The sequence below is a fragment of the Melanotaenia boesemani genome, chromosome 5 (genome assembly GCF_017639745.1).
Source record: "Melanotaenia boesemani isolate fMelBoe1 chromosome 5, fMelBoe1.pri, whole genome shotgun sequence".
NCBI lineage: Eukaryota > Metazoa > Chordata > Actinopteri > Atheriniformes > Melanotaeniidae > Melanotaenia > Melanotaenia boesemani.
In genome coordinates, this window is record NC_055686.1 from 21017767 (window position 1) to 21039809 (window position 22043).

At 38.1% G+C, this 22043-nt stretch overlaps 2 protein-coding genes across 2 annotated transcripts in view; both read left to right on the plus strand.

The window, feature by feature from the left end:
• The first annotated feature begins 1493 nt into the window (after positions 1-1493).
• Positions 1494-19970, plus strand: dvl2 (dishevelled segment polarity protein 2). The gene is made up of 15 exons (XM_041986430.1): positions 1494-2009; positions 6443-6512; positions 8636-8790; positions 12057-12166; positions 12371-12500; positions 13503-13593; positions 13698-13767; positions 13931-14070; positions 14386-14462; positions 14568-14635; positions 14726-14860; positions 16045-16176; positions 16922-17098; positions 17358-17582; positions 18238-19970. The coding sequence occupies exons 1-15, from the start codon at positions 1849-1851 to the stop codon at positions 18798-18800; spliced, it is 2304 nt and encodes a 767-aa protein (XP_041842364.1). The 5' UTR covers positions 1494-1848; the 3' UTR covers positions 18801-19970.
• A 1093-nt stretch (positions 19971-21063) lies between these two features.
• The window catches only part of acadvl (acyl-CoA dehydrogenase very long chain), a 15811-nt gene continuing 14831 nt past the window's right edge, over positions 21064-22043 (plus strand). Inside the window, exons 1-3 of the mRNA XM_041985560.1 lie at positions 21064-21176; positions 21402-21489; positions 21610-21679. Of these exons, the coding sequence (XP_041841494.1) occupies positions 21416-21489; positions 21610-21679 (144 nt within the window). The 5' untranslated portion in view covers positions 21064-21176; positions 21402-21415. The remainder of the gene's footprint in view (positions 21177-21401; positions 21490-21609; positions 21680-22043) is intronic.

Genomic DNA, 22043 nt, shown 5'->3' on the forward strand with positions numbered 1-22043 from the left:
TCAAAATCAGATTTTATTTTATGTATTTATTGTTTCCAAATAAGTTTGACGTGTTCTTTTTTTCTTTCTGAGGTCTGAGCTGCATTCCATTTCAGTGTTGTTGATAGTTTTTCTCTGTGCCTTCTTGACTATGTTTGATGCTTGATAATGTTTTACAGCTGATCTGCCAGTGATCCAATTGAATAAAACTGTGTTACATAACACAGGCACGTTGCGTTACACAGTGTCAGACAGTGTCAGTGTAAAGAAAAATTAAAATGCTGCATTATATTTATTTTTATTTTTCTGAACTCTAATCTCAAAGTTATTTCTTTCTCAGATTTATGCATCCATACTTTTTTTGTTATGTCTTATCTATGCTGAAGGAAATATGAAGCAATTTCCATGATAAAAATTAAAGCCATTTTCTTTTCCTGTATGCTTTTTTATTTTTTATTAACAAAGGAATGTGGTCATGGTGGGAAAGAATGGGATCTATGTGGATAATCATTTTTAGAATGTGTGTTGATAATTCTGATTTTCGTCCACATTAATAATCATTTTGTGTTCATTTCTCCATGTTTGTGTATATGTATCTTGTATTTTGTGTGGAAATTTAGTTCTTTGATGTTTGCTGAACACAACATTTGGGTACCAGAGATTTCAATTATTCTCAATAGAAATTGAAGAAATACAAATGATAATTTGTCTGGAAAAGTATAATTGTGGTAATCTAGTGAAATACAAAGTTTTATGAAACTATGCACTGTGCCTATTTTCATTAAGAACAATACAGATCCTGCTTGGAAAGTCATTTTTCTTCTGGCTGATGTTGTAATTTTGAGGTGCAGTTCATAATAATTTTATTATAGCTACCAAATATATACATTTCTTTTTTTATTTTTAAAGTCAAGATAGTTTTAAAAATATTGTGCTTCCATGTTTGTGACATTTGTCACTATTTTTCAGTTATTTTACAAACCTAACAAAAATATTTAAAATGATTTTTAGTCAACTATGTTGCTTTTAAAGTAGTTTATATACATATATCATTCATTCATTTTCTTTACCGCTTAGTCCATTGAGGGTAGTTCCAACACAGAAGTAGACAAACAATTATTCAAACTCACACTCATTCCTAGGGAGAATTTAAAGTCTCCAATTAACCTAACATGCATGTCTCTGAACGGTGGGAGGAAGCCGGAGAACCCACGCACACACGGGGAGAACATGCAAACTCCACACTGAAAGGCCATTGTCCCTGCAAGTTCAAAATACTATATATATATATATATATATATGTATACAAAATATTAATTGAAATATGACTTTTAAATTTATGCATAAAAATTCCAATAATAGGATGTGATTTAACTTTTTTTCACTTAGACTGTTCTTTTTCTGATGTGAGCTCTTCCTCAACCATCTGAGACAGTGGGGGGTCTGGCTGGGACAGCACGTAAAAAAAGAAGGGGGTACGTCTTTACGTCACGCGCCGCGTTGGCTCGCAACAAGTAGTGAAAAGTTTTTAGACCCCCTCCCCTGTATGTTTTTGTTGGGGGAAAAGTTGGTAGTTAGATCGTGTGTGAATGTAGCGTGTCCCTCGGTTTTCGCCCCTCGGCAACAGGGGGAATGCAAATTTTTACTTTAGTAAAGTTGGAGAGCGAGCTCGTTTGCAGAGATTTGGCGCTTTACGTCCTCTGTCTCGGACTAAAAATCTCAGTGGCCATCAACGTTTCACCTCTGCCGTCTCGTTAGCTACCTAGCTAGCTCCGCCGCTAGCTAACTCCCCTACAAAGTTAACGCTACCTCGCTTCTTTAGAGTGCATTTCTTTTGTAAACTTCCAGGTTATATATATTAAAAACAGAATGGCGGAAACCAAAATAATTTATCATATCGACGAGGAGGAGACGCCGTACTTGGTGAAGATACCCATAGCTGCCGAAAACATTACTTTACTGGATTTTAAACAGGTTTTGAACAAGCCAAACTACAAATTCTTCTTCAAGTCTATGGACCAAGACTTTGGGTGAGCTGCAGTGCTATTTTTCCTTTCTTTGAGCAGAGGAGAGGTTTTTGCTTACAAGGGAAAAAAAGCTGTGATAAACTGGTAACTAAAACCATGTCTGCTTTAATAGAAAGTTGGAAATAAGTTTTTCATTGCGCTAATGTTATGTGAGTGGAAGAGCTGTGACCCAAACATAAAGTAAACACTTAAAAATTGGTAAATAGTTTGAAAATGTGTCTTATATTGCCATTTGCTGCCCCAAAACTCGGGTTGTTTCTGTTAGTAGTAGTATTTTTTAATTCCTATTGTTTTCACACGGTTTTAATGAAGTTTAAATAAAGATTAATAAGACATTCATTTAGGTCGCCTTTCAGCCAACACGTCCTTAACCAGAAACTGCATGGTTATGATCACTAAAGATGGATATCCAAACGGTTCTATAAATACTCAACAGTATGTAGGCTGGGACATTTCTCAGAAAACATCACCATTATAATAGGAGGCATTCCTTGTCCCTGCTGCTTTGCCCTAATCCTTATCCCTCCCTCCCTCCTTCCTTCAGTCCATCATCTGCTGAAATCCTCGCCTTTTCTTTCTTTTGGGATAGAAGCCAGGGTTTTGTCTCCCCTGTTTAACACTTTGGCCTGCCAGCCATCCTTTCATTCCCTGGCTTCTTCGCTTCCTCTCTTTTTCCCCTCAGAAAGCGCTGCTTCTTCTCTTCACTATCAATTAATCTTTTTTTTTTCTCTGTGTGTGCACTTCACTTTTCTGCAGTGGAATGCATGTTTGTGGTTTATTCACACAGTGAGACCCTTAGGCTTTCTGTTAAATGCATTGTAGTTTGGATAAGTATTAAGGCTACCCCCCAACTCTCTTCCTTGTTGAATGGTACCATCAGGGCCTGTGCCAGGGAAGCTGTAAAGTCAACTCCAAATCTGAACTGTAAAGGATGAAAGGGCTTTTCTTTGGGTCTGGATAGACTTGGCAGGATAGTGCTGATCTGAATATTAATGCACATTGCAGAGAAATTTCTTTGAGGAAATTTATTAAGGAGGAAATTTCAATTAGTGAATAATCTGTATCCTGTGATGGTTTCTGATCTTAACTTTGATTATTTATAGGTATTTCTGGAGTGAACATTCAGTTTATCAAAAAAAAAATCAACCATTATATCATTAGAAGTATTTATTTACTTGGAAGTAGATGTAATATTTTGAATATTGACCTTATTCTGTATTAGTCTGTATTATAATTATGTTTTCATGAGGCAACTAATAACATATTCTATTCATTTTCCCAGTTACATGTTACTGAGCATATTTTATGCCACTGCAATTTTTACATCTATCTAAACTTCAACTGTCTCCATATCCCTCAAGACACTTTGGTTACTTCCCTCATCCCAGAAGCTATTTTTCCTTCAGCCATCCTATGTGATGTTCACTGGGAACTCAAGATATTCAGTGTAAAAAAAAAAAAACAACCAAAAAAACCAGCTACATCTGATTTCTCAGTTTTGTGAACTTTATTTTTTGTGTTTTACATCATTCCTCATAATTGCAGCTAATGGAGTAAAAAGAATTGGGCAAAGTACTTTTGTGCAGTGATAGGGAATGTATTGTAAAGCAGCAGTGTGCGTTGCAAAATGCTGTGGTAGGACTTAATGGTGCAGTTAACATGCATGGATGTTTACGTCATGTGACTAAAGGCTCTTTCACACCAAGCCAACAGCGGGACAAGCTTGGAGAATCCGTGCATGTCTGTCTCAAATTTTCAATTACTGCTTCACCTTTGTCAGTCAGAATTTCAGGATTCTGGAGTCTTGATTTTTCCAACCAGCTCAACATGTAGAATTAAACCTGTTTCTATAAGATTGGCTATTCAGTGTAGCACATTAATGGAGGCTACAGTAATGGCAGAAAGCAAGTTCTCAACTTAACATACAACACACACTCTTGTCTCATTGGTCATCCTAATTTTTCCAAAACAAGCAACACTCGACATAGCCATTTTAAGTGAGGAAATTGAAGACAAACTGATAATCAGGACTCATGTGAGACCAGCTCGGTATGAACTTACTTTTAAACACTTTTTCCAGTTTACCTCATTGTATAAATTACAGCTTTAATGATTATTGCCTACTCTGAATACGATCTTATTTAACCATGGCAACCAGAAAATGCCGTTTACATAGCAATGACTAAATATATGCTTCAAAATAACCGTAAAATTCAATCTGTTTAAATGAAGGATGCACAAATTACTCAGCCCCAGCATATTACCAGCATCGACCAATTTTCAGCATTACAAGTGACTGGTTGATGAAGTTCTAAGTATTCCTTTTTTATAGTAAAGTGAACACATCATTTTCGTAGCACCTACTTAAAACTCTTGATAGTCCAAAGCTGTGGAGATGGAAAGAAAAACATAACCCTTTTTTGAAATTGTGCTGCCTGGCATTACACACTCATTTGAATGGCTCCAACTGAGTTCAGATAAAAAAAAAAATTTCAACATAGCTTAGAGTCAGCTGTCCAATCAAAGCCCAGACCCCCCTCTCTTCTACGACCCAGGAGAGGAGAGTGTAATGGTGTGTGTTTTCATTTGCCCTGGTACGAGGCCAGCTGTCGACCAGAGCTGCGTGTGTGGTGGAGATCCATGGAGCAGACCGGGCCAGGGCTGGTGCTGGGAAACTGGAACTGAACAGTCTTATTTGCTAAGTGTCTGGGGTGTCTACAAGGAGAACAAAGAGCTGAAGCAATAGTGTGGTGTTAAGCTAAAGTCACTAAATATTCTTGTGTGTGCATGTGCTCTTAGAAAGGATCAAGGAGCTGTTTGAGCAAAATTAATTATTAGAAAACTGATGCTGCCTTGACTGTGAGGAATTTAATGGTACCAGGGGACTAGAACAATTTAAGTGGGCTGCAGGGACTTAAGGTTTTAGTGACGGCAACGGGATTCAGCATATTTAAGGGTTATTTGTGCGTTATTTTAGAGTGTGTGTGAAATGACTCGACAGTGGTTGCTTGTTTGTTTGGAGGGCAGAGGAATGAAAACAATTAAGCTGCCTGTAGACTGTTGTTGCATCTGTTCATCGGTTGTCTAGATGCTTTTGTTTGCAGTATGTGAGGAGAGAAATGTTAAACTGAAAGGAGAAAAAGTTTGTTAGCTAACCAACAGTTGATGGTTACAGAGATGCAGCCTTTAAAGGCTGAGACATCCTCCTACATATCTATACAAGTGCTCACAACAGTCATGACTATGCTAACACTCGCCCACAAAATACACTCAACATCAGCTTATGAAAGTCCAGTCTAGCCTGAACAGGTTTCACACACTAAAGAACTTTGACCATAGATTGTTTAATTGATGTAGGTAATAAGGCTTGACAGTATATTGAGATTCTCAAGTATATCGAGACTTTTTCACACGCAATGTACAATGAGGGAATATTGTTTATTTCAAAATAGCTTGGTTTGAGTTTAAAGTATCTTTTTGTGTTACATTTTGACACCTGTATTTTTGTTATGATCACTAAAGTGTTTTTAATTCATTTATTCATTTTGTTTTAGGAACATTTAATTTAATATGCAGCTACTTTAATTTAAGGTAACTGTTTTTAATGCACAAGGCTGTAAATTAGAATAGTCTCTTTGGTTACTTGACAAAAATATATATATATATATATATATATATATATATATATATATATATATATATATATATATATATATATATATATATATATATTCAGGTAAAAAATCTCCCATATCTCCCAGCTGTAAGATCAAGTTTAGTTTCTATGTTTTAATATCAAATGTTTATGGGGAAAATGCTACTTTTATGTAAGCTAGTTAGGCACTTTGAAATAGTTTTGTCTGTAAAGCTTCTTTGTTTTTGCAGGTTTATTTGCATGCTCTCTTCTATCTGCTAGGGCAGCATATTGCTCAATGAATTACGTGACCTGTAAAATGTCTATCTAAAGTCACTTTTGCATAGCTTTATGGTGAAATCAGTGTACATTTTGTGGGGGATTTAGCATCTGTTGAATTAATGACCTGAAGTGTTGCTGATCCAGAGCCTCTGAGGTTGGTTGTCGTGTTACCACAGACAGAGCCACCTGATAACACATCTAAATTAAATATGGAACACAAGAAAAAGGTTGTCAAACAAATTTGGGGATATTTTAGACTTTAGCCTGCATTTATTTAAGTTCAGCAATGTTTTAATCACAGATGAACATATTTAGTGTGATGTGTTAGCAGTATAAACTAGTTCATTTACCCACACACTCCACTTTTCCACCATGACTAGTTTAAAATGGTTTGCAGTCTTTTCGTCTTTCTTCTTGCTCATCAATGCTGCACTGTGATTTAGAAACCATAAACAAAGCTATAATATTGTGAAAACAGAACAGTTTATACCTCCTAAACATTCCTCTCTCTGTTTTTCAGGGTGGTGAAGGAGGAGATATCCGATGATAGTGCCAAGTTGCCTTGTTTTAACGGCAGAGTGGTGTCATGGGTAAGAAATAATAAGCCTGTTGACTTATTTGTTGTTGCCTCAGCTGTGGGAGTTGCACAGACTGCTCTTGTTCTCAGTGTTGTAAACCTTTCTATGACTTGATATCCTCCTGAGGTTTGTCTGAAAAATGTCAAGACAGTACTTTTATGTAAAAAAAACAAAAAAACAGCCAGTGTTATTAGACAGAGGAAGTTTTCAGAAATTTCTCCAAACCTCCTTCAGGTGTTAAGCAAAGAAAAACAAAACAGCAATTAAAATCTGATTCAATCAATAACTTTGCGTAAATGAGACTTTTTAGATTTTATACAGGCCTGTTCTTGGGAGGGTGTTTTATTTAAAATGAAAAAGATCTTCTGAAAAAGAGAAAAACCTTGAACAGTTTCGAGCCAGGTTTAACAGAAGGAAACAGGCTCAGTAAGTGTATGAGAAAAGTATTCTTGGAGCTTTGTCAACAGCGTGAGTCACTGTAGGCCACATGTCCTGTTAGATACACTTTGAAGTCAATCTAATCATTCATCAAATCTCGTCATGTTGTTTTTATGGTTTCCCCAAACATTTCAAATGTATTTTACAAAATTATTAACATCTTAGCGTGGGAGCTGTTTGGATATGTATTTCCTGCTTTAACTTCCTAATATCTATATGGTTTTCATATGTGATCATTTCCTTTTTGTTCCTTATTTTCCATTCTATCTTTGGCATCCTTTTTTTCTTTTACTGAAAAGATTAAAGTCAGTAGCTGCTTGTATATTTTTACAGTAAAGTCACAGTTAACAGGATTTTTTTGTTGAATTATTGTTTCTAATATACTAGTTAAGACTAGAGAGTGTTTTGGTTCTCATGGTACAAAGAGTTATTCATTAAAATGACATGTGTTCAGTGGGATTGTCTCGATAGATTTGGAATGAAGTGTTTATGTTCATTAATCCCAGTCTTTATATATAGTTGAAAAAACAATAGAACGGCACTTGTCTGAATTGTATGATCAGACTGACTTTATGCACCATAGTCTGCAGATACATGACACAATCTAGCATGTTCTTTCATAAAATAATACCACGTGCGATCATTCTGTGATGGGACATTTAGAGCAGAAAAGCTTCCAGTTTGCTGAATAAATCATGAAGGAAATGTTTTTCTCATCTCTAATCGATACTTCAGCTGCATGCTGCACCTCGTGTTAGCAGTTACAGTACAGTGAGCTGCCAGCTACAGTTGTCATACTTTCCATTTCTCTAATGGAAGTCCCAGCTGTTGTACTCCACCCTGCAGGTTGCATTTGAATCGAGACTAAACATGAGGAGTTGGCCCACATTAACAGGTCAGAGGCTGAAACATCTGTTAAGTGCATAAGAAAGGGGTGGAAGGCATTTAATTAGAAGGGGAACAAAGCTCAGAGACTAGAGGGACTGATATGTGATCTGCACACAAAGAATGATGAGGGGATCCCAGAAGACAAGTGTTTCACAGTCACATAACCATCAGTGGAAAGGAACGTAAAGTGGATGACTCAGTAAGGTTGTCTGCTTTTATCAGTATCTTCATTCCAATATATTTTGACAAGGTTTGTCTGTTAAAGTGAACTTTGAATATTGAATTGAATACACCTGGGGGCACTTCTGTGCAGTATAGAACATGAATGTGTTGGCCTTTCTAAGTGCAGTGATTTAACACTGACATGCTAGATTTTAATTATTTAAAGTTTCAGGGTTATTTTTGATGACCTTATTTGTCCTCTCATTCCCATCCTGTCTGTTTTGTGCTTCATGTAATTGGATGCTGGATGGCATTCATCCTAATTGTTTCTCTGTGTGTGTGCATGTGTGTGTGTGCGCAGGCAGTTTTGTTGTATAATGAAGAGAGACAGGTTAAGTGTAGGATAGCGTTTCAGTTTGCCCTAGAGACAGCCATCTGAATAGAGTACAGTGTTTGTGTGACAAACTAAATTGACATGTTACTCGTTTTCCCTCCCTCCACCAACTACACCTTTCCTTCCTTTTTTACCTTTTCTTAACCTCTTATTTCTCTGCCTTCACTCAGCTTTTTGATGCCATCCTTGTCATTTTTACCTTAAGTTTCTTCATGGTTTTTCTCTAAATGTATTTTTCCCCTACTTGTATTAGTTGGTATCTTCAGACACTCCAGCTGCAGAGCCCCCAGTGGCAGTTGTCCCCCCTGTGGAAACGACTAGTCAGCCTTCACCACCTCCGCCGCCTCTCCCACCCCCGCCTGCAGAGAGGACTGGAGGTATTGGGGACTCCAGACCGCCCTCCTTCCAGTAAGCAAAGCATGCTCATTTTAAGGTTTACTGTTCAGTAAACCCACCTGATGGTGGACATCACACAAACCTTCTCAAACCTGCACCGTTGGTATCTTTAATGTCCAGCTTATTCTTCTCTCAAAGCTTTAATGTATAAACTCTTTTTTCTTGAACATCTCACACTCCCAGTATCAAGTTCCTTCAAGAATACAACAGATCATTTGTAACTGATCCTAGACGCCCTTGTTCTTTACATGACCAGCTCTGGGAAATCTTCCAACTTAATGAGCCTCATAATTATGATTTTTAAATATTCTAAACTGTAAAAACATCTAACAACTTAAGTATATAAATTGAGCAAAATATTAAAGAGCTTAGCTTCATTACAGAGCAGAAATATTGAGTACTTCAGTATTAATTTCTTATACAGTTGTAATTTAAAAAAAATGAAAATTTTTTTTTGCAAATTTCCTCAGTTATAACATTTAATATTTATAACATATTTGCAGTCAGAGGCTGTGCTGTAATTGGAATACTGTGTGTAGTTTTTTTGTTATTTGTTATTTTGGTATGTTTTTTCCCTTTTTTTTCACTCTTAACAAATGAAAATATGTCGCCTGCAGCTCTTGATGTTTACTTTAGAGGTCAAAGTTCATTTTAATCAGTCCAGCCTCCCATTATAGCTCCATGTGCTCCCTCTCTTTTTTTAGATTATGATGTGTGATGTGTGACTCGAGGAGCATAGCCAAATGTTGTTTTACTCCTTTTGTTCAAATACAACAACAGATCTTTTTAACTTGCCTTAATGTTCGGTCAGATGATAATTAACCGCAGTCATTTATTTTTATTGTGTGCGTGGAGCTAGAACAATACCATTTCTCTCAGTTGTAAATCAGATTAATTCTTCATGTTTTAGTTTCTTTGAAACCATTTTCTCATGTGCAAAGCAGTCCAGGATGCTCCAGACGGCAGACATATGGGAATTCAAATGTCTGCTTCATTCATTCAGGAGTTCTTACAAACATTTTCAAGACAGCACCATTTTTAAAATCTATAATATTCCCAAGTGAGATATTGAAGCCGTTTATGTGCACACCAAAAATCTGATCCTGATTTCTTAAGTTACCAGATAATTTAAGTGGTCATGTAAACGGCTAAATCTGATATCCTTTACCAGATAACAGCCATTTTCGGATCATGAGAAATCGGCTTAACACGCGTAGATTTCTCCCCAGTACTCCGATGTCTTTGTGCGTGTAGATCTGGATATCTGATTTATTTAGTCTTTTTACATCTGCAAGAGCTTTGACCATGTCATCCAAAATTCCTCCTCTCACTCGGATAAAGCCAAATTCACAGCTGAAGTAAGACGTAAACTATTAGCAGTTTATTACATCTAATATTAGCTAATGCTAAGACTAAAGGTATCGCCATGTTCAACACAGAGCGAAGGTTTTTAAAATATTAGGAAGTAACATCACCACGTACGCATGTCCTCCGGAATAAATCCTATAATGGAAAATATAGACACGGATTTTTGGAATATCGTATTTCAGAATGGCATGTACACGCGTCCAATCAGATTATTACAATTATCTGAATGCTTCCAAATATCTGATTTTCATAGTCATGTAAATGAGCTTAATGTGTGAATGTAGCAGACGATCTTCTGAAGTTTTTACTGCAAGCTGGTTAAAAGCTGGAGCGTCCTGTGATGGATTTTGCTGACATGTGTTGCATCAACTTGCTTGATTTTTTTTTTTTTTCTTAATACGCACGATATTCTCTTCCAAACAAAACTGCTGTCCTCAACACATTGTAAACAAAACTTTCACTTCCAAATTTATTCGACAGTGAAGTGAAACATGAATTTGACAGTAGATTTATCTTCATGTTCTCCTCAGGATCTCCTTCATTTCTGAAGGAAAAAAGCTGTCTGTGTGTTTGATGAGCTTTGGCTGCCCCTGGTTATTTACTTTTTCTCATTCATCCACCTGTTAAATTGTTTTTGTTAAACACCTAGATGCTAGTCAAACAAACACACCAGCCTCTATTAGCTTGTTGCAAATGTGTTATTAGCGAATTTATCCAAGCAGGGTCTGTAATGTAGAGGCACTGAACCTTGTTTACTTTGATATACTGTAGTTTATCCAAGACAAAATGTGGACGATTTTGTTGGATTGTTTTTATACATCAGTGTAACATATTTCTGTGAAACATATTTATGCAACAAGACATTAATACATATATACTCGCTTGTGTAGATTCACATAAAAATAAAGGTCTTAGTGTTGTGTTTACTGTGGACTGAGTCCCTCTTCTGTACAGATCTACCTTTGTTGAGCCCACCGTGTTGCACCACAATCCAAGTTTGTTAATCCAAAAAGACTAACTAAGCATTGGCTCAGACCCTTGTAAGTAAGCTAAAATATGCAATCTGTTGTACTTGGCATCTTCAACTCTCGTACAATACTTCTCTGAAAATGAATATTATACAATGGGCCTCTTTGTAATGTTATGATTAAATACCAAATGATTCAACCTCTGCTAGTTAAAAAATGTGGAGAAAAGGATGATCCATCACTCCAATATGATAAACTTTATTAGCTACTAAAGCTTTTCCTTCTAGTTCTGTTTGTTTTGGTCCAACATGCTGATGGGTTAGTGTGTTGTCCTTATTACACATTTAAAATAAATAAATCATTCCTCTTGAAAGAGGAGTGTGTTGCAGTGGATAATTATGGATTTATCTACACACTGATGGAATTACCCGCGTGGGTCGAATGCTTTGCACAGCATTTCTCTTTGTGTCTACATGTAGTAGCTTCCCTGTCATCGTGTGAAGCTGTGATTATACTTGAGCTGCCAGGTCTTGTGTTATCAGATCCTCTCATGAGATTTAGGCACAGCCGCGGGAGATGAACGTTTCAGTTTCAGACGGTTTCTGGATTCAGTGTAATTTGATGACATCTTAAGTGAAAACCCTCATTGAAGTGACAAGTAACTGGATCATTGCATGTAAGAAAAACTGACCAACAAGTGCTCTGTGTTCATAACCAGCTCACTGAGTGAGTTGACCACTTCCCAGCTTTGTTTTGGTACCGATGATATTAGTGCATAATGACTGAAGACTTTCATATACTGTTATTAAATCCACTTAGTGAAGCACTAGAAAATCAAAAAAGCATGACATTTAAAGAGATATAATCACCTGCATAAGTCAAATGCAGATTTTTTTAAGTTATTGCAGAAACTGTTAAATATTTTGTTTGTTATTTTCACAGTCCCAATGCTACAGGCAGCGTGGAGACTTTGGACGACCAGACAGAAACAGAGTCTGTAGTTTCCTTCAGGAGAGAGAGACCTCGGCACAGAGACAACATGGATCAGCACGGTGAGGAGCACCACATCACAGTGCTGATGAAAACAATCCTTCAAGATTTGACATGCCTTCATCCCAAAAACACTGAACGATAGGATCAAGGAATGTACACGTGTAGCATGTTTGCCATCTGACAGAAAAAGAGGGAAACATTTATTTGAGCAAACATAAAAATTCTTGTTGAATATTTCTGGGTATCCTGTTTTTTTTTTCAAGGACCTCGTATGAATGGTCAGAGCCGCCTGGAGCGCCACCTGGCTGGTTATGAGAGCTCCAGCACGGTGATGAGCAGCGAGTTAGACACCACTAGTTTCTGTGACTCTGAAGACGATGACACTATGAGCAGGTGAGAGCCTGCAGAAAGAGGAGGGCTACTGATGAAGGGGTTTTGGGTCATTTCCAGAAAGAGGACATTTTAATCAGCTTTAAGTAATTAGATGGTTTTGTGTTGTGATTAAGTCTCACATTTTTTTTTTTTTATCTTAGAATAAAAAGTTTTTTTTCCTGCTATTTTTCATTTTTGGTGAAGTGCTGGGCTGCACAGCAGTCCATAAAATCAATAATAGAAATGAAATAAAATCTTAAAATTTCTTCTTATTTTCACAAAACTTTCCTTTCATGAGGGTTAACTGAGCTGTGTTACCTTTCCGAATCTGTCCAGAGGTGAGACATTTTACATGAAAATAGAGCTGTAAGCTAAAGCAACATAAAAACTTGACATTTTAGGGACCGTTTGTGAATATACATTATTAATAAAACAAACCATGAGTGTAAACATAACTGGAAACAGGATTTTTTTGCTTTGTTTTAGGTAGATTCGTAATTCTGAAATCTGTATTTCTTTGAAGACCTGCCTGATTTTCATGTTGGATTAAAATACACTCATAACCTTGGAAACCTGCACTTTCCCAAGACTGTGTCAAATAAGAAAATGGTTTTCATGAATTTTCCTTAATCTAACATTTGGGATTTGCTTCTTTTTTTTTTTTTTTTTTCTTTCTTCATTCATACAGACATATATGATATATCAGCCATGTTTAAATGGATAATATCATGTTTTTGTTGTTTGTTAATATAAATACAACAAATATAATATATATAGAATATACTACTGGGTACCCATAACAGTATTATTATTTTAAATGCTGCTTTAACTTTTGCTGTGAATGTGAGTCTTTGTCTCTGATGCTTTACCCTAAGTCAAAAAATGAACTTATAATTAATCATCACGAGATGTTTCCTGTTTTGCTTCTCCATTGTCTTTTAGGGGTTGCAGATACAAAGGGGGAGGCCTGCTTGTTGAATATTTATGAAAACACTTTTCTCCTCTGACCTTTTGTTGTTGTAGGTTCAGCAGTGCGACTGAGCAGAGCACGGCCTCCAGGCTTCTTAAGCGGCATCGTCGACGGCGGAAACAGCGGCCTCCACGTCTGGAGAGGGTTTGTATGAAACTAGAAATTAGGGTGTGGTCCTTTTTATTTATTTATTTTTATTTGTTTTTCAATCTAATTCCATAGAATAATGTAATTGCTTTCATCTCCAGGCCTCGTCCTTTAGCAGCGTGACAGATTCCACAATGTCCCTTAACATCATCACCGTCACTCTCAACATGGGTCTGTACACACCTGAAGCTCACTCTGAAGGAGACACATAATTAGACATTTTTATTGTTGCCAGCTATTTAACATACAAATCAGTCTGCAAAACTGCAGTGTAAACATGTGCACTTTTTACATTTACTTAGTTTTAATGCCGTTCTTTTTCCTCAAAACACAGAAAAATACAACTTCCTGGGCATCAGCATTGTTGGCCAGAGCAATGAAAGAGGGGATGGAGGCATCTACATCGGCTCCATCATGAAGGGAGGAGCTGTGGCCGCAGACGGACGCATTGAGCCTGGTGACATGTTGCTGCAGGTGTGCAGGAATAATGTCTTAATTCTTCAATAACCTAGCTGTTTTTGAAAGTGTTGTTTATTAAATGTTTTCTAAATAATGCAGCATGGTATTTTGATTTTCAGGAGCTTTGATATGAATAGTTGTACATTTATAAAGTAAACTTAATTCATAAGAACTCATGAAAATGAGCACTTGTGTCAGCAACAGTTATTTTAATTTTGAAACAGCAGGAAAGGAGGCATTTTCTGGTTTAAATTATTTTGTTTACTTTTTCCCCTGTTTAGTCATATCAGCTGACTTCTTACTTAAATCTTGTGTTTTTTGCCTGTCAAGGTGAACGACATCAATTTTGAGAACATGAGTAATGATGATGCAGTGCGAGTACTCAGAGAGATTGTACACAAGCCTGGGTAAGCAGTTATTTACTCATTTTCCATGTCATCAACCCAGAGTTCTGTTTGGACTCAAAGTGTTAGTGCTTATGAATGCTCCCCCCTTCTCTCGGCGTTTGTCAGGCCTATCATCCTCACAGTGGCAAAGTGCTGGGACCCCTCTCCTCAGGGCTACTTTACTCTGCCCCGTAGTAAGTACAGCACCACCTCATATCCTAACAGCAGCTTTTCTGTGGTTGAAGTCATTGTCAGTGAACCGCACCTCTATTTTGTCTGCGTAGACGAACCAATCCGGCCCATCGACCCAGCCGCATGGGTCAGTCACTCTGTGGCAATGACCGGGGCTTATCCACCTTATCCTGGCAGCTCTTCACTCAGCACCATCACCTCTTCTTCCTCTGTCACAGAGCCTGAACGTGAGTCTTTCTCAGTGCCTCCATTATCCTCTATCTGTGTATTAGTGATGCGCGGGTCGGGTTTTTTTCCGACCCGTGGGTCCCGCTCTTTTAAAAAAATTGGACCGCACCAACCCGCCCCGCACCTCCGCTTCTATTTTTTTAACCCGACCCGACCCGACCCGCCCCGCCCCATTAAAACACATGTTATGATATTGACGAATGCTTTTATTTAGTCTGAGAAAGGTGCATATGGTCTCCTAAATTGGCACTGGAAACTGGCAACACAAAATGTATTTTCATTTGAACGTTAAGCCTATAAACATAAATAGGCAAATAAAGTGTTTTAAAGCGTTTAAGTGTTATAAAGCACATAGCCAATGCTGCTGTTGTTGTCTGCACTGATTACCTCGTTGAACCTGTCCCAAACCTGTGATTTAGCCATTTGACCCTCTTTCTTCTTTTTAAGGACGTAAACTCCCGAACGAATGTTATTCAACACTTCTTCCATCTTTTGCTGCTTGTCTGCTTGGCGCTTTCTGCACGTAGCCTGCGTAGCCTACTACGCGCCTACGTGGACATTACGTTATAAAACGTGACCTGTGTTTAAATAACTGATAAATATTTTGTCTTACATATTATAGTAACAAAATGTAGACACTGATTAAGGTCTTTATTTTCAGTTTGACAAAAAATAAAATAGATAGAACTAGATATTTCAGAATAGTAAACCACACCAACCCGCCCCGCAGTGAAGCGAAAATTCTTTGACCCGCCCCAACCCGACCCGCGGGTAACCCGCGGGACCCGCGGGTTAGGAGGCGGCCCGCGCATCACTACTGTGTATAGATAAAAACTATCCTCTTTGGTCTTTTATATCTTACAGAAAGCCTTTTTCTCCACTTCTAAACATTGCATACTCTCTACCAGACTGTACTGAAAGCATTTCATTTTACTGCTTCAGTCCCTCTCCACCTTTGTCTCTTAACAACATTAGCGCAGGAATCATCTTTCACATCTCTTTCTGCCTTTGTTGCCACTGTTGTATAAGTGACAACTGCTGCTTTCCTGCCTTTGATCTCTGCAAAAGTTCCTCTGCTTGCCTTCTAGTTTTTGACCCATGTATGATTTTAATTTGGAATTCTTCCATTTAGCTGTACATGTTTGCAGTTCTTTGTTTTAAACTTTCTTGCACCTTCTTTCAGGTTTTGATGATTTTAATCTGTCACTGCACTCCGACATGGCATCAGTTGCCAAAGCCATGGCTTCCCCTGAGTCAGGTCTGGAGGTCAGGGATCGCATGTGGCTTAAAATCACCATCCCTAACGCCTTCCTCGGTAAGATGAAAACTGGAAACAAGAGAAAAAAAATTAAAAGACTGCAATGGTTTCATGAACTCTCTTTGCCTCAGGGCTTTACAGGGCAGCCATTATGTTCCCAGAATTAAAGCCGTGTGACTTGTGGGAGGGAAAAAACCCCGAACGTACTAATGTGAATGCTTGTTTTGAATGAAAACATGTTTAATTGGAATCACCTGAAACCAAATCACAAGCAATAATTACATAAACTACATGGTTGTCTATTTTTGCCCTTTTTTAAATTATAATTTCTGAATGGTATTTTTTTTCCTGACTTGTGCACTAAAATCCTGCAGCTTTAGAAGACATCAGTTTTTTTGTTGCTTTATCTCAGTCACAGTCGATTTATGACTTCTTATCTTCAAGATATTGATGTTCCTAAGCTTCTTTTAAAGGTTTTTACATTACAATTTACAGCTGCAAAAATCCTGATGACAGCGGACCATGTTTCAATTTAGCAATTAAGAGCTTTAGGTGATTGTAGATTTTTACCCTTTGAATTGTTCCTGATAAAACCACTTGACATTAAGTCCTGATTAGCTTAAGCTTTAATCTCTGTGGTACATTTAATCAGTTTGTCACTGTTTGATTTAACAGAGTTGCCCTTAAAGTACTGCTGCACCTTCATTCATGTGTTTACTCCTCTTCTAATTTGTGTCCAGTGCATCTTTAAGGATGAAATGTCTTTTAGGATGAATAAAATTATGTTTTTACCCATCACCAGGCTCAGATGTAGTGGAGTGGCTGTTTCACCACATTGAGGGATTCCAGGACCGCCGAGAGGCCAGAAAATACGCCAGCAACCTTCTGAAGGCCGGCTTCATTCGGCACACCGTCAATAAGATCACCTTCTCTGAACAGTGCTACTATGTGTTTGGAGACTTGAGCGACTGTGAGAACTGTGAGTTGCTTAAAAAAAGAAAAATAAACACATCAAAGACCGACTTCAGTGTTTTTCAATTTTGCCCACAAGCATCTGTGGACAACCTGACAGTTGTAGGGATCAAATGTAGGACATCTGAGTTATGGAAGGATTTAGTAAATGTCCAGCCATCCTTAAACTTAGAATCTAGGAAAGCAGGAAAGCAAACATTAAAAAGATTATTATATGTTTAATGTTAATTTTTTTTTTGCTTCATTGTTCTACATCTTCTTTCCAGACATGGCCAATCTATCCCTGAATGACAATGATGGTTCCAGTGGGGCTTCAGACCAGGACACCTTGGCCCCTCTTCCACTCCCTGGTGCCTCCCCATGGCCCATGATGCACACCTTTCCCTATCAGCCCTACCCCACACATCCCTACTCCAGCCAGCCGCCACCCTACCACGAGCTCACCAGCTACAGCTACGCCCCTGGCAGCACCGGCAGCCAGCACAGTGAAGGTGAGCACAGAGAGATCAGATGTCGTTCATGAGCCAACGCATCAACTGCAAGTCATGATTATTTCAAATCACCTGAAGCTCTTTCCTATTGTTTATCAGAAGTATCTGGGTTTCTTAGATTTACAAATATCTCTACTTTACATTTGTTTAAAATAGTATTCTCAGGGGTTTACGCCCTCCTTTCCAAAATGGTTGAGATACTGTATAAAAAACAAAATTCAATAATTGGCTAACCTCATAAACACACATTTTATTACCAATAGAACATATCAGATGTTTAAACTGAGACATTTTTTAAATTGATGGCAGCAACATCTCAAAAAAGACATTGCAGCGGTTGACTACTACATTTATTAAATAGCTGGCTGCAGGTCAGTAATGTCATTGGGCTATAAAAAGAGCGTTTCAGAGAGGCAGAGCCTCTCAGGTGTAAAGATAGGCAGAGGTTTACCTGTATGTGACAAACTGGATTTAAAATTTGTTAACTGATTTCAGCAAAATATTTCTCAATGCAATATTGTGAAAACTTTGAAGATTCCACCATCCATAATGTATGTCATCAAAAGATTCAGAGAATCTGGAGGAAACGCAAAAATGTCTCAAACATTTCTTTCCTAAAACTACAGCTCCTTTTTTTTATTTGTTCTGCCTTCAGGGAGCCGAAGCAGCGGCTCAACAAGAAGCGAGGGTGAGCGACATCGCAACAGTAAAGGCCCAGGCAACAACGTGGGTGGAGGAGAGAAATCTCCCTCTGGTGGGGTTGGAGACGGTGGCGGTGCTGACTCACGCTCGGGCAGTGGCAGCGAATCAGAATACTCTACCCGCAGCAGCCTGAGACGCGGCCATGGTTCAGCCGCCCCCAGTGAACATAGCCACGCCTCCTCACAGCGCTCACATCATCACCGCTTGCCCCAGCCACCCCACATGTCTCCCTACCCACCAGGTATCCTGCCGTACAACCCCATGATGGTGATGATGGTACCCCAGCACCCACACCCAGCCATGGCAGCTGCCCATGCTCTTTCGCACACGCAACAGCTACCAGCAGTTTCCATGCACCCGGCGCTGCCCCCGCCCCCTTCCTCCACTCCAGGGGGACCTCCAGGGGCTCCGCCCACTCGTGACCTGGGCTCAGTACCACCAGAGCTGACTGCATCACGCCAGTCGTTCCACCTGGCCATGGGCAACCCCAGCGAGTTCTTTGTGGATGTCATGTAGTTTTAGTGTCTCTGTGCTGAGTGACCATTCATGTGAAGTTAGTGCACGGTTCCCACTTGTCCTGACGAGCATCTCCTGGTAGTTGGAGCTCACAAGTGTCTTTGGGTTAAGGGCACTTGCGACAAATTTGGTAAAACAGGGTTTAAAATGGCAAAAAAAAATAATAATAATAATAAAAATAAAAAAATAGGAAAACACTAGAGCACAATTGATGTGGGATCTGGTCTAGATGTGCCTGCAAAATCTAGTTCCTCATCCATAAATCAAAAAACAGCAGTTTTTTTAGATCTATATTCAGAAAGACTTTTTCTGCTTCATTTCTCGGTACTAATTGTTTTTAATAAAAAAAGCAAAGCCTCTGTATAATATTTAAAGTGCCCGTCAGATCTCCTCTGCACTCCGCTTTCGTAATCCCTAAAACTTCTAAACTTCTTTAGCAGTTGAAGCTGGTTTATCTCAGATCTGGTCGACCAGGACCTGCACAGGCCACAGTTTAACACTAGGGGGCGACAAATACATTGTGTACTTGAAAAGAAGACAGTCCCCCCATCTACATTTATCTGCATTATAGTGCCACATTGTTTATCCACACAGGAGTATATTGAGTGCCTTACTCTTTTCTCTCTTTTATTGGTCATTTTTACACTCCAGGTACACAAAATAATACATTTTGTTTCACATTGTTTGACAATGAACTTCTCTGTGTATATCTACTATTCCTATGTAAAGTGCAAGCTCTAATGTGAAAAGAAAATAGGTCCAAAATTATCAGGGGAACTTGTGTTTAGTAATCACTGCCTAAGTCTAGTCATCAAATAAGTCTTGTTGTGAGGGGTAACCTGTAGTGTTTTTTAAACTGACTAAAGTTTGATGGTACTAGTTGGTGAAAAGACAAAACACTGAAAGTGGTATTTTTTGATTACATGCAGTGTATATCCTAACTGTGATCCAAATGTCCCAGCTACCAATGCTTGTTTTTATGTTACTGACTTGCATTATTCACCAGTTTAATTTTTATATGAGTGACTATATAAATCGTGTATAATCCAACTATTAAGGTGCTAAATGAGGAGTTGACATTTCAGAAAGAATGGCCTTGATTGTGTCAAATGATTTCATGTTGCCACCTTTGCTTGTGTATTTGAGAATAAATTTGATACTTACCAGTCAGGTTTGATTCTCTTATTAAACACGGTGTCCTGACCTGGAAGAATCTGTGAACGTAGACATTCTCACACACTGGATCTTGCATCATCAAAATCTCTTATACAGCAATATTTTAAAACCTATATCCTTAATAAATTAAGCTTCTTAGTCGGCCACAACTTTTCATTCAATTAATTTTTGTACTGTGTGGTTTAGTCAGATCAGTGAGTTGGTGCAGCTATGTAGGGCAGTAGTTCATGTCTATTCTGGTAAGCTTTATTTATTTAATTAATTAAACATGTCAGACAAAACCACAGAGCAGATTATTTGGCCCTATTAAAAAAAATAAATATGTTGATGGTTACCTTAATTTAGTTTTATCAAAGGACAGAAAATGACTCAGAATGCATCATTTGTGGGAAAAAGCAAGCTAATGGAAGCATAAAGCCATGGATAGTTTTCCCCTGCGTTGTAGTAATTGCATAAAGGGGATCCTCAAGGAAAATGGGTCGGGGACAACTGCTGTGGACAACTAATCTAAACCACCATTTTTAAACTGACGGTAACTAACCATTAGAAGTAAAATTAGAACTCAAATGTTTTGAATAATGTAAAAGTAGCAAACTTTTATTATACCAGAGAATTTAAAATTTAAATCAATGTCCAAAAACTATAGATTGTCCCATTTCACAACAATGCTGCTATTTTAAAGCATTTCTGGGCGCAACGTGATTGGGGTAGCTGAATAGTTTAAAATGTACTATAACTCATTAAAGTACTGGATTAAAATGTTCCAGTACTTTAAATTATCAGTTGAATAGATTACTTGCATATAGACTAAACACTTTAATTATTAAAGGAGATCTTGACGTACCTAACACTGCCCTGTCTGCGTGATGAAAGTATTGAAAGTATATTTTGCTGTCACAAAGAATAAGAACATAAAGTTAATTTTGGTTTCCTGTTAAAATCAAAAGCATAATAACAATTTTACACCTGTATTTGTTATTTTAAAATTCTATTCTATTCTATTTTCCGGTTGAACAGCAGAGGGCGCCAACCCAGGCCGCAACCCCAATGGTTGAAACTCGGCGCCTTTAAGACCGTAGAAGAAGACGCTGAATAAAAGCAGCGGTGGCAACAATAGCAATAGTGATATTACTTTGGCAGAGCTTGGGTCGCTGTAATTACTCGGACCCAGGGGGAATATTAAAATATTTTCTTGTTCAGGTTCGTTACCTAAAGGAGTCTGTGATGATCTGACTGTAAATGAATAATTTTAAATATTTTTTGGAAGGCTTTTTTATGGGAGGACGACCAAGTTACGAAACGAGCGAACGTCGTTACGTGTCTGCCAGCAGTCCTCTGCATTCAATGCCAAGCTAACCTTCATTGTTTTGTGTTTGATAATAGACTGGTTGTTTATTAGATTTGAACGTATTATTTTTCTTTTAGAACAACATTAAATCATGCTGCTTCGTAAGGTGAGCCAGTCTTCCGCCTTGTGCGGCACCATTCTCAGGATTCCTCCCGTGCTATCTGGGTGAGGAATGTCAAAACCTTAATACCACTTCAGCTGATATTACGGATATTATTCAACATTTTGTTCTTTAATCGAAAACGATACATTTTCCTTTGACCAACTGTCGTTTTTTGTTTACAGAGGTCAGCTACAGGCCGGTGGTGTAGTTGCTGTATGCAACTCTCGTCTCTACGCCAGTCAGGCTGCCCAGGTACAATTAGTTCTTTTTTTAAACCTAAAATATCATACAGTAGACTACATGCTGCCTTATCTTTAAAAGTTATCTTAGACTTGTTGCACTTGTCCATGTTGGGACACTTGGAAAGTTTAGATGGCATAATATTAACGCCCTCTCCCGCTGGAAGTAGGGTAAAGTTCATTGGTCACATGACCTAGTTATTAAAGGTGACACTGCAGTCCAGGCAAAAGTTCACAACAACACACTCTTATGGAAAATGTAATGCACGAGCCTCACACCTCTGCTTGTCTAATTTAGTTAAAACATCTGAAGATCTATTTATGTAACTGTATCCTTAGATGCTTGGCCTGCTACTTTGTCATCTTAAAACTATTTT

Excerpts from the sequence above, each read along its gene's own strand:
- dvl2 (XM_041986430.1), top strand. The coding sequence starts at position 1,849 with ATGGCGGAAACCAAAATAATTTATCATATCGACGAGGAGGAGACGCCG. Across the intron at positions 12,501-13,502 it reads GACGATGACACTATGAGCAG|GTTCAGCAGTGCGACTGAGC; the intron begins GTGAGAGCCTGC and ends TTGTTGTTGTAG. Across the intron at positions 14,636-14,725 it reads CTACTTTACTCTGCCCCGTA|ACGAACCAATCCGGCCCATC; the intron begins GTAAGTACAGCA and ends TTGTCTGCGTAG.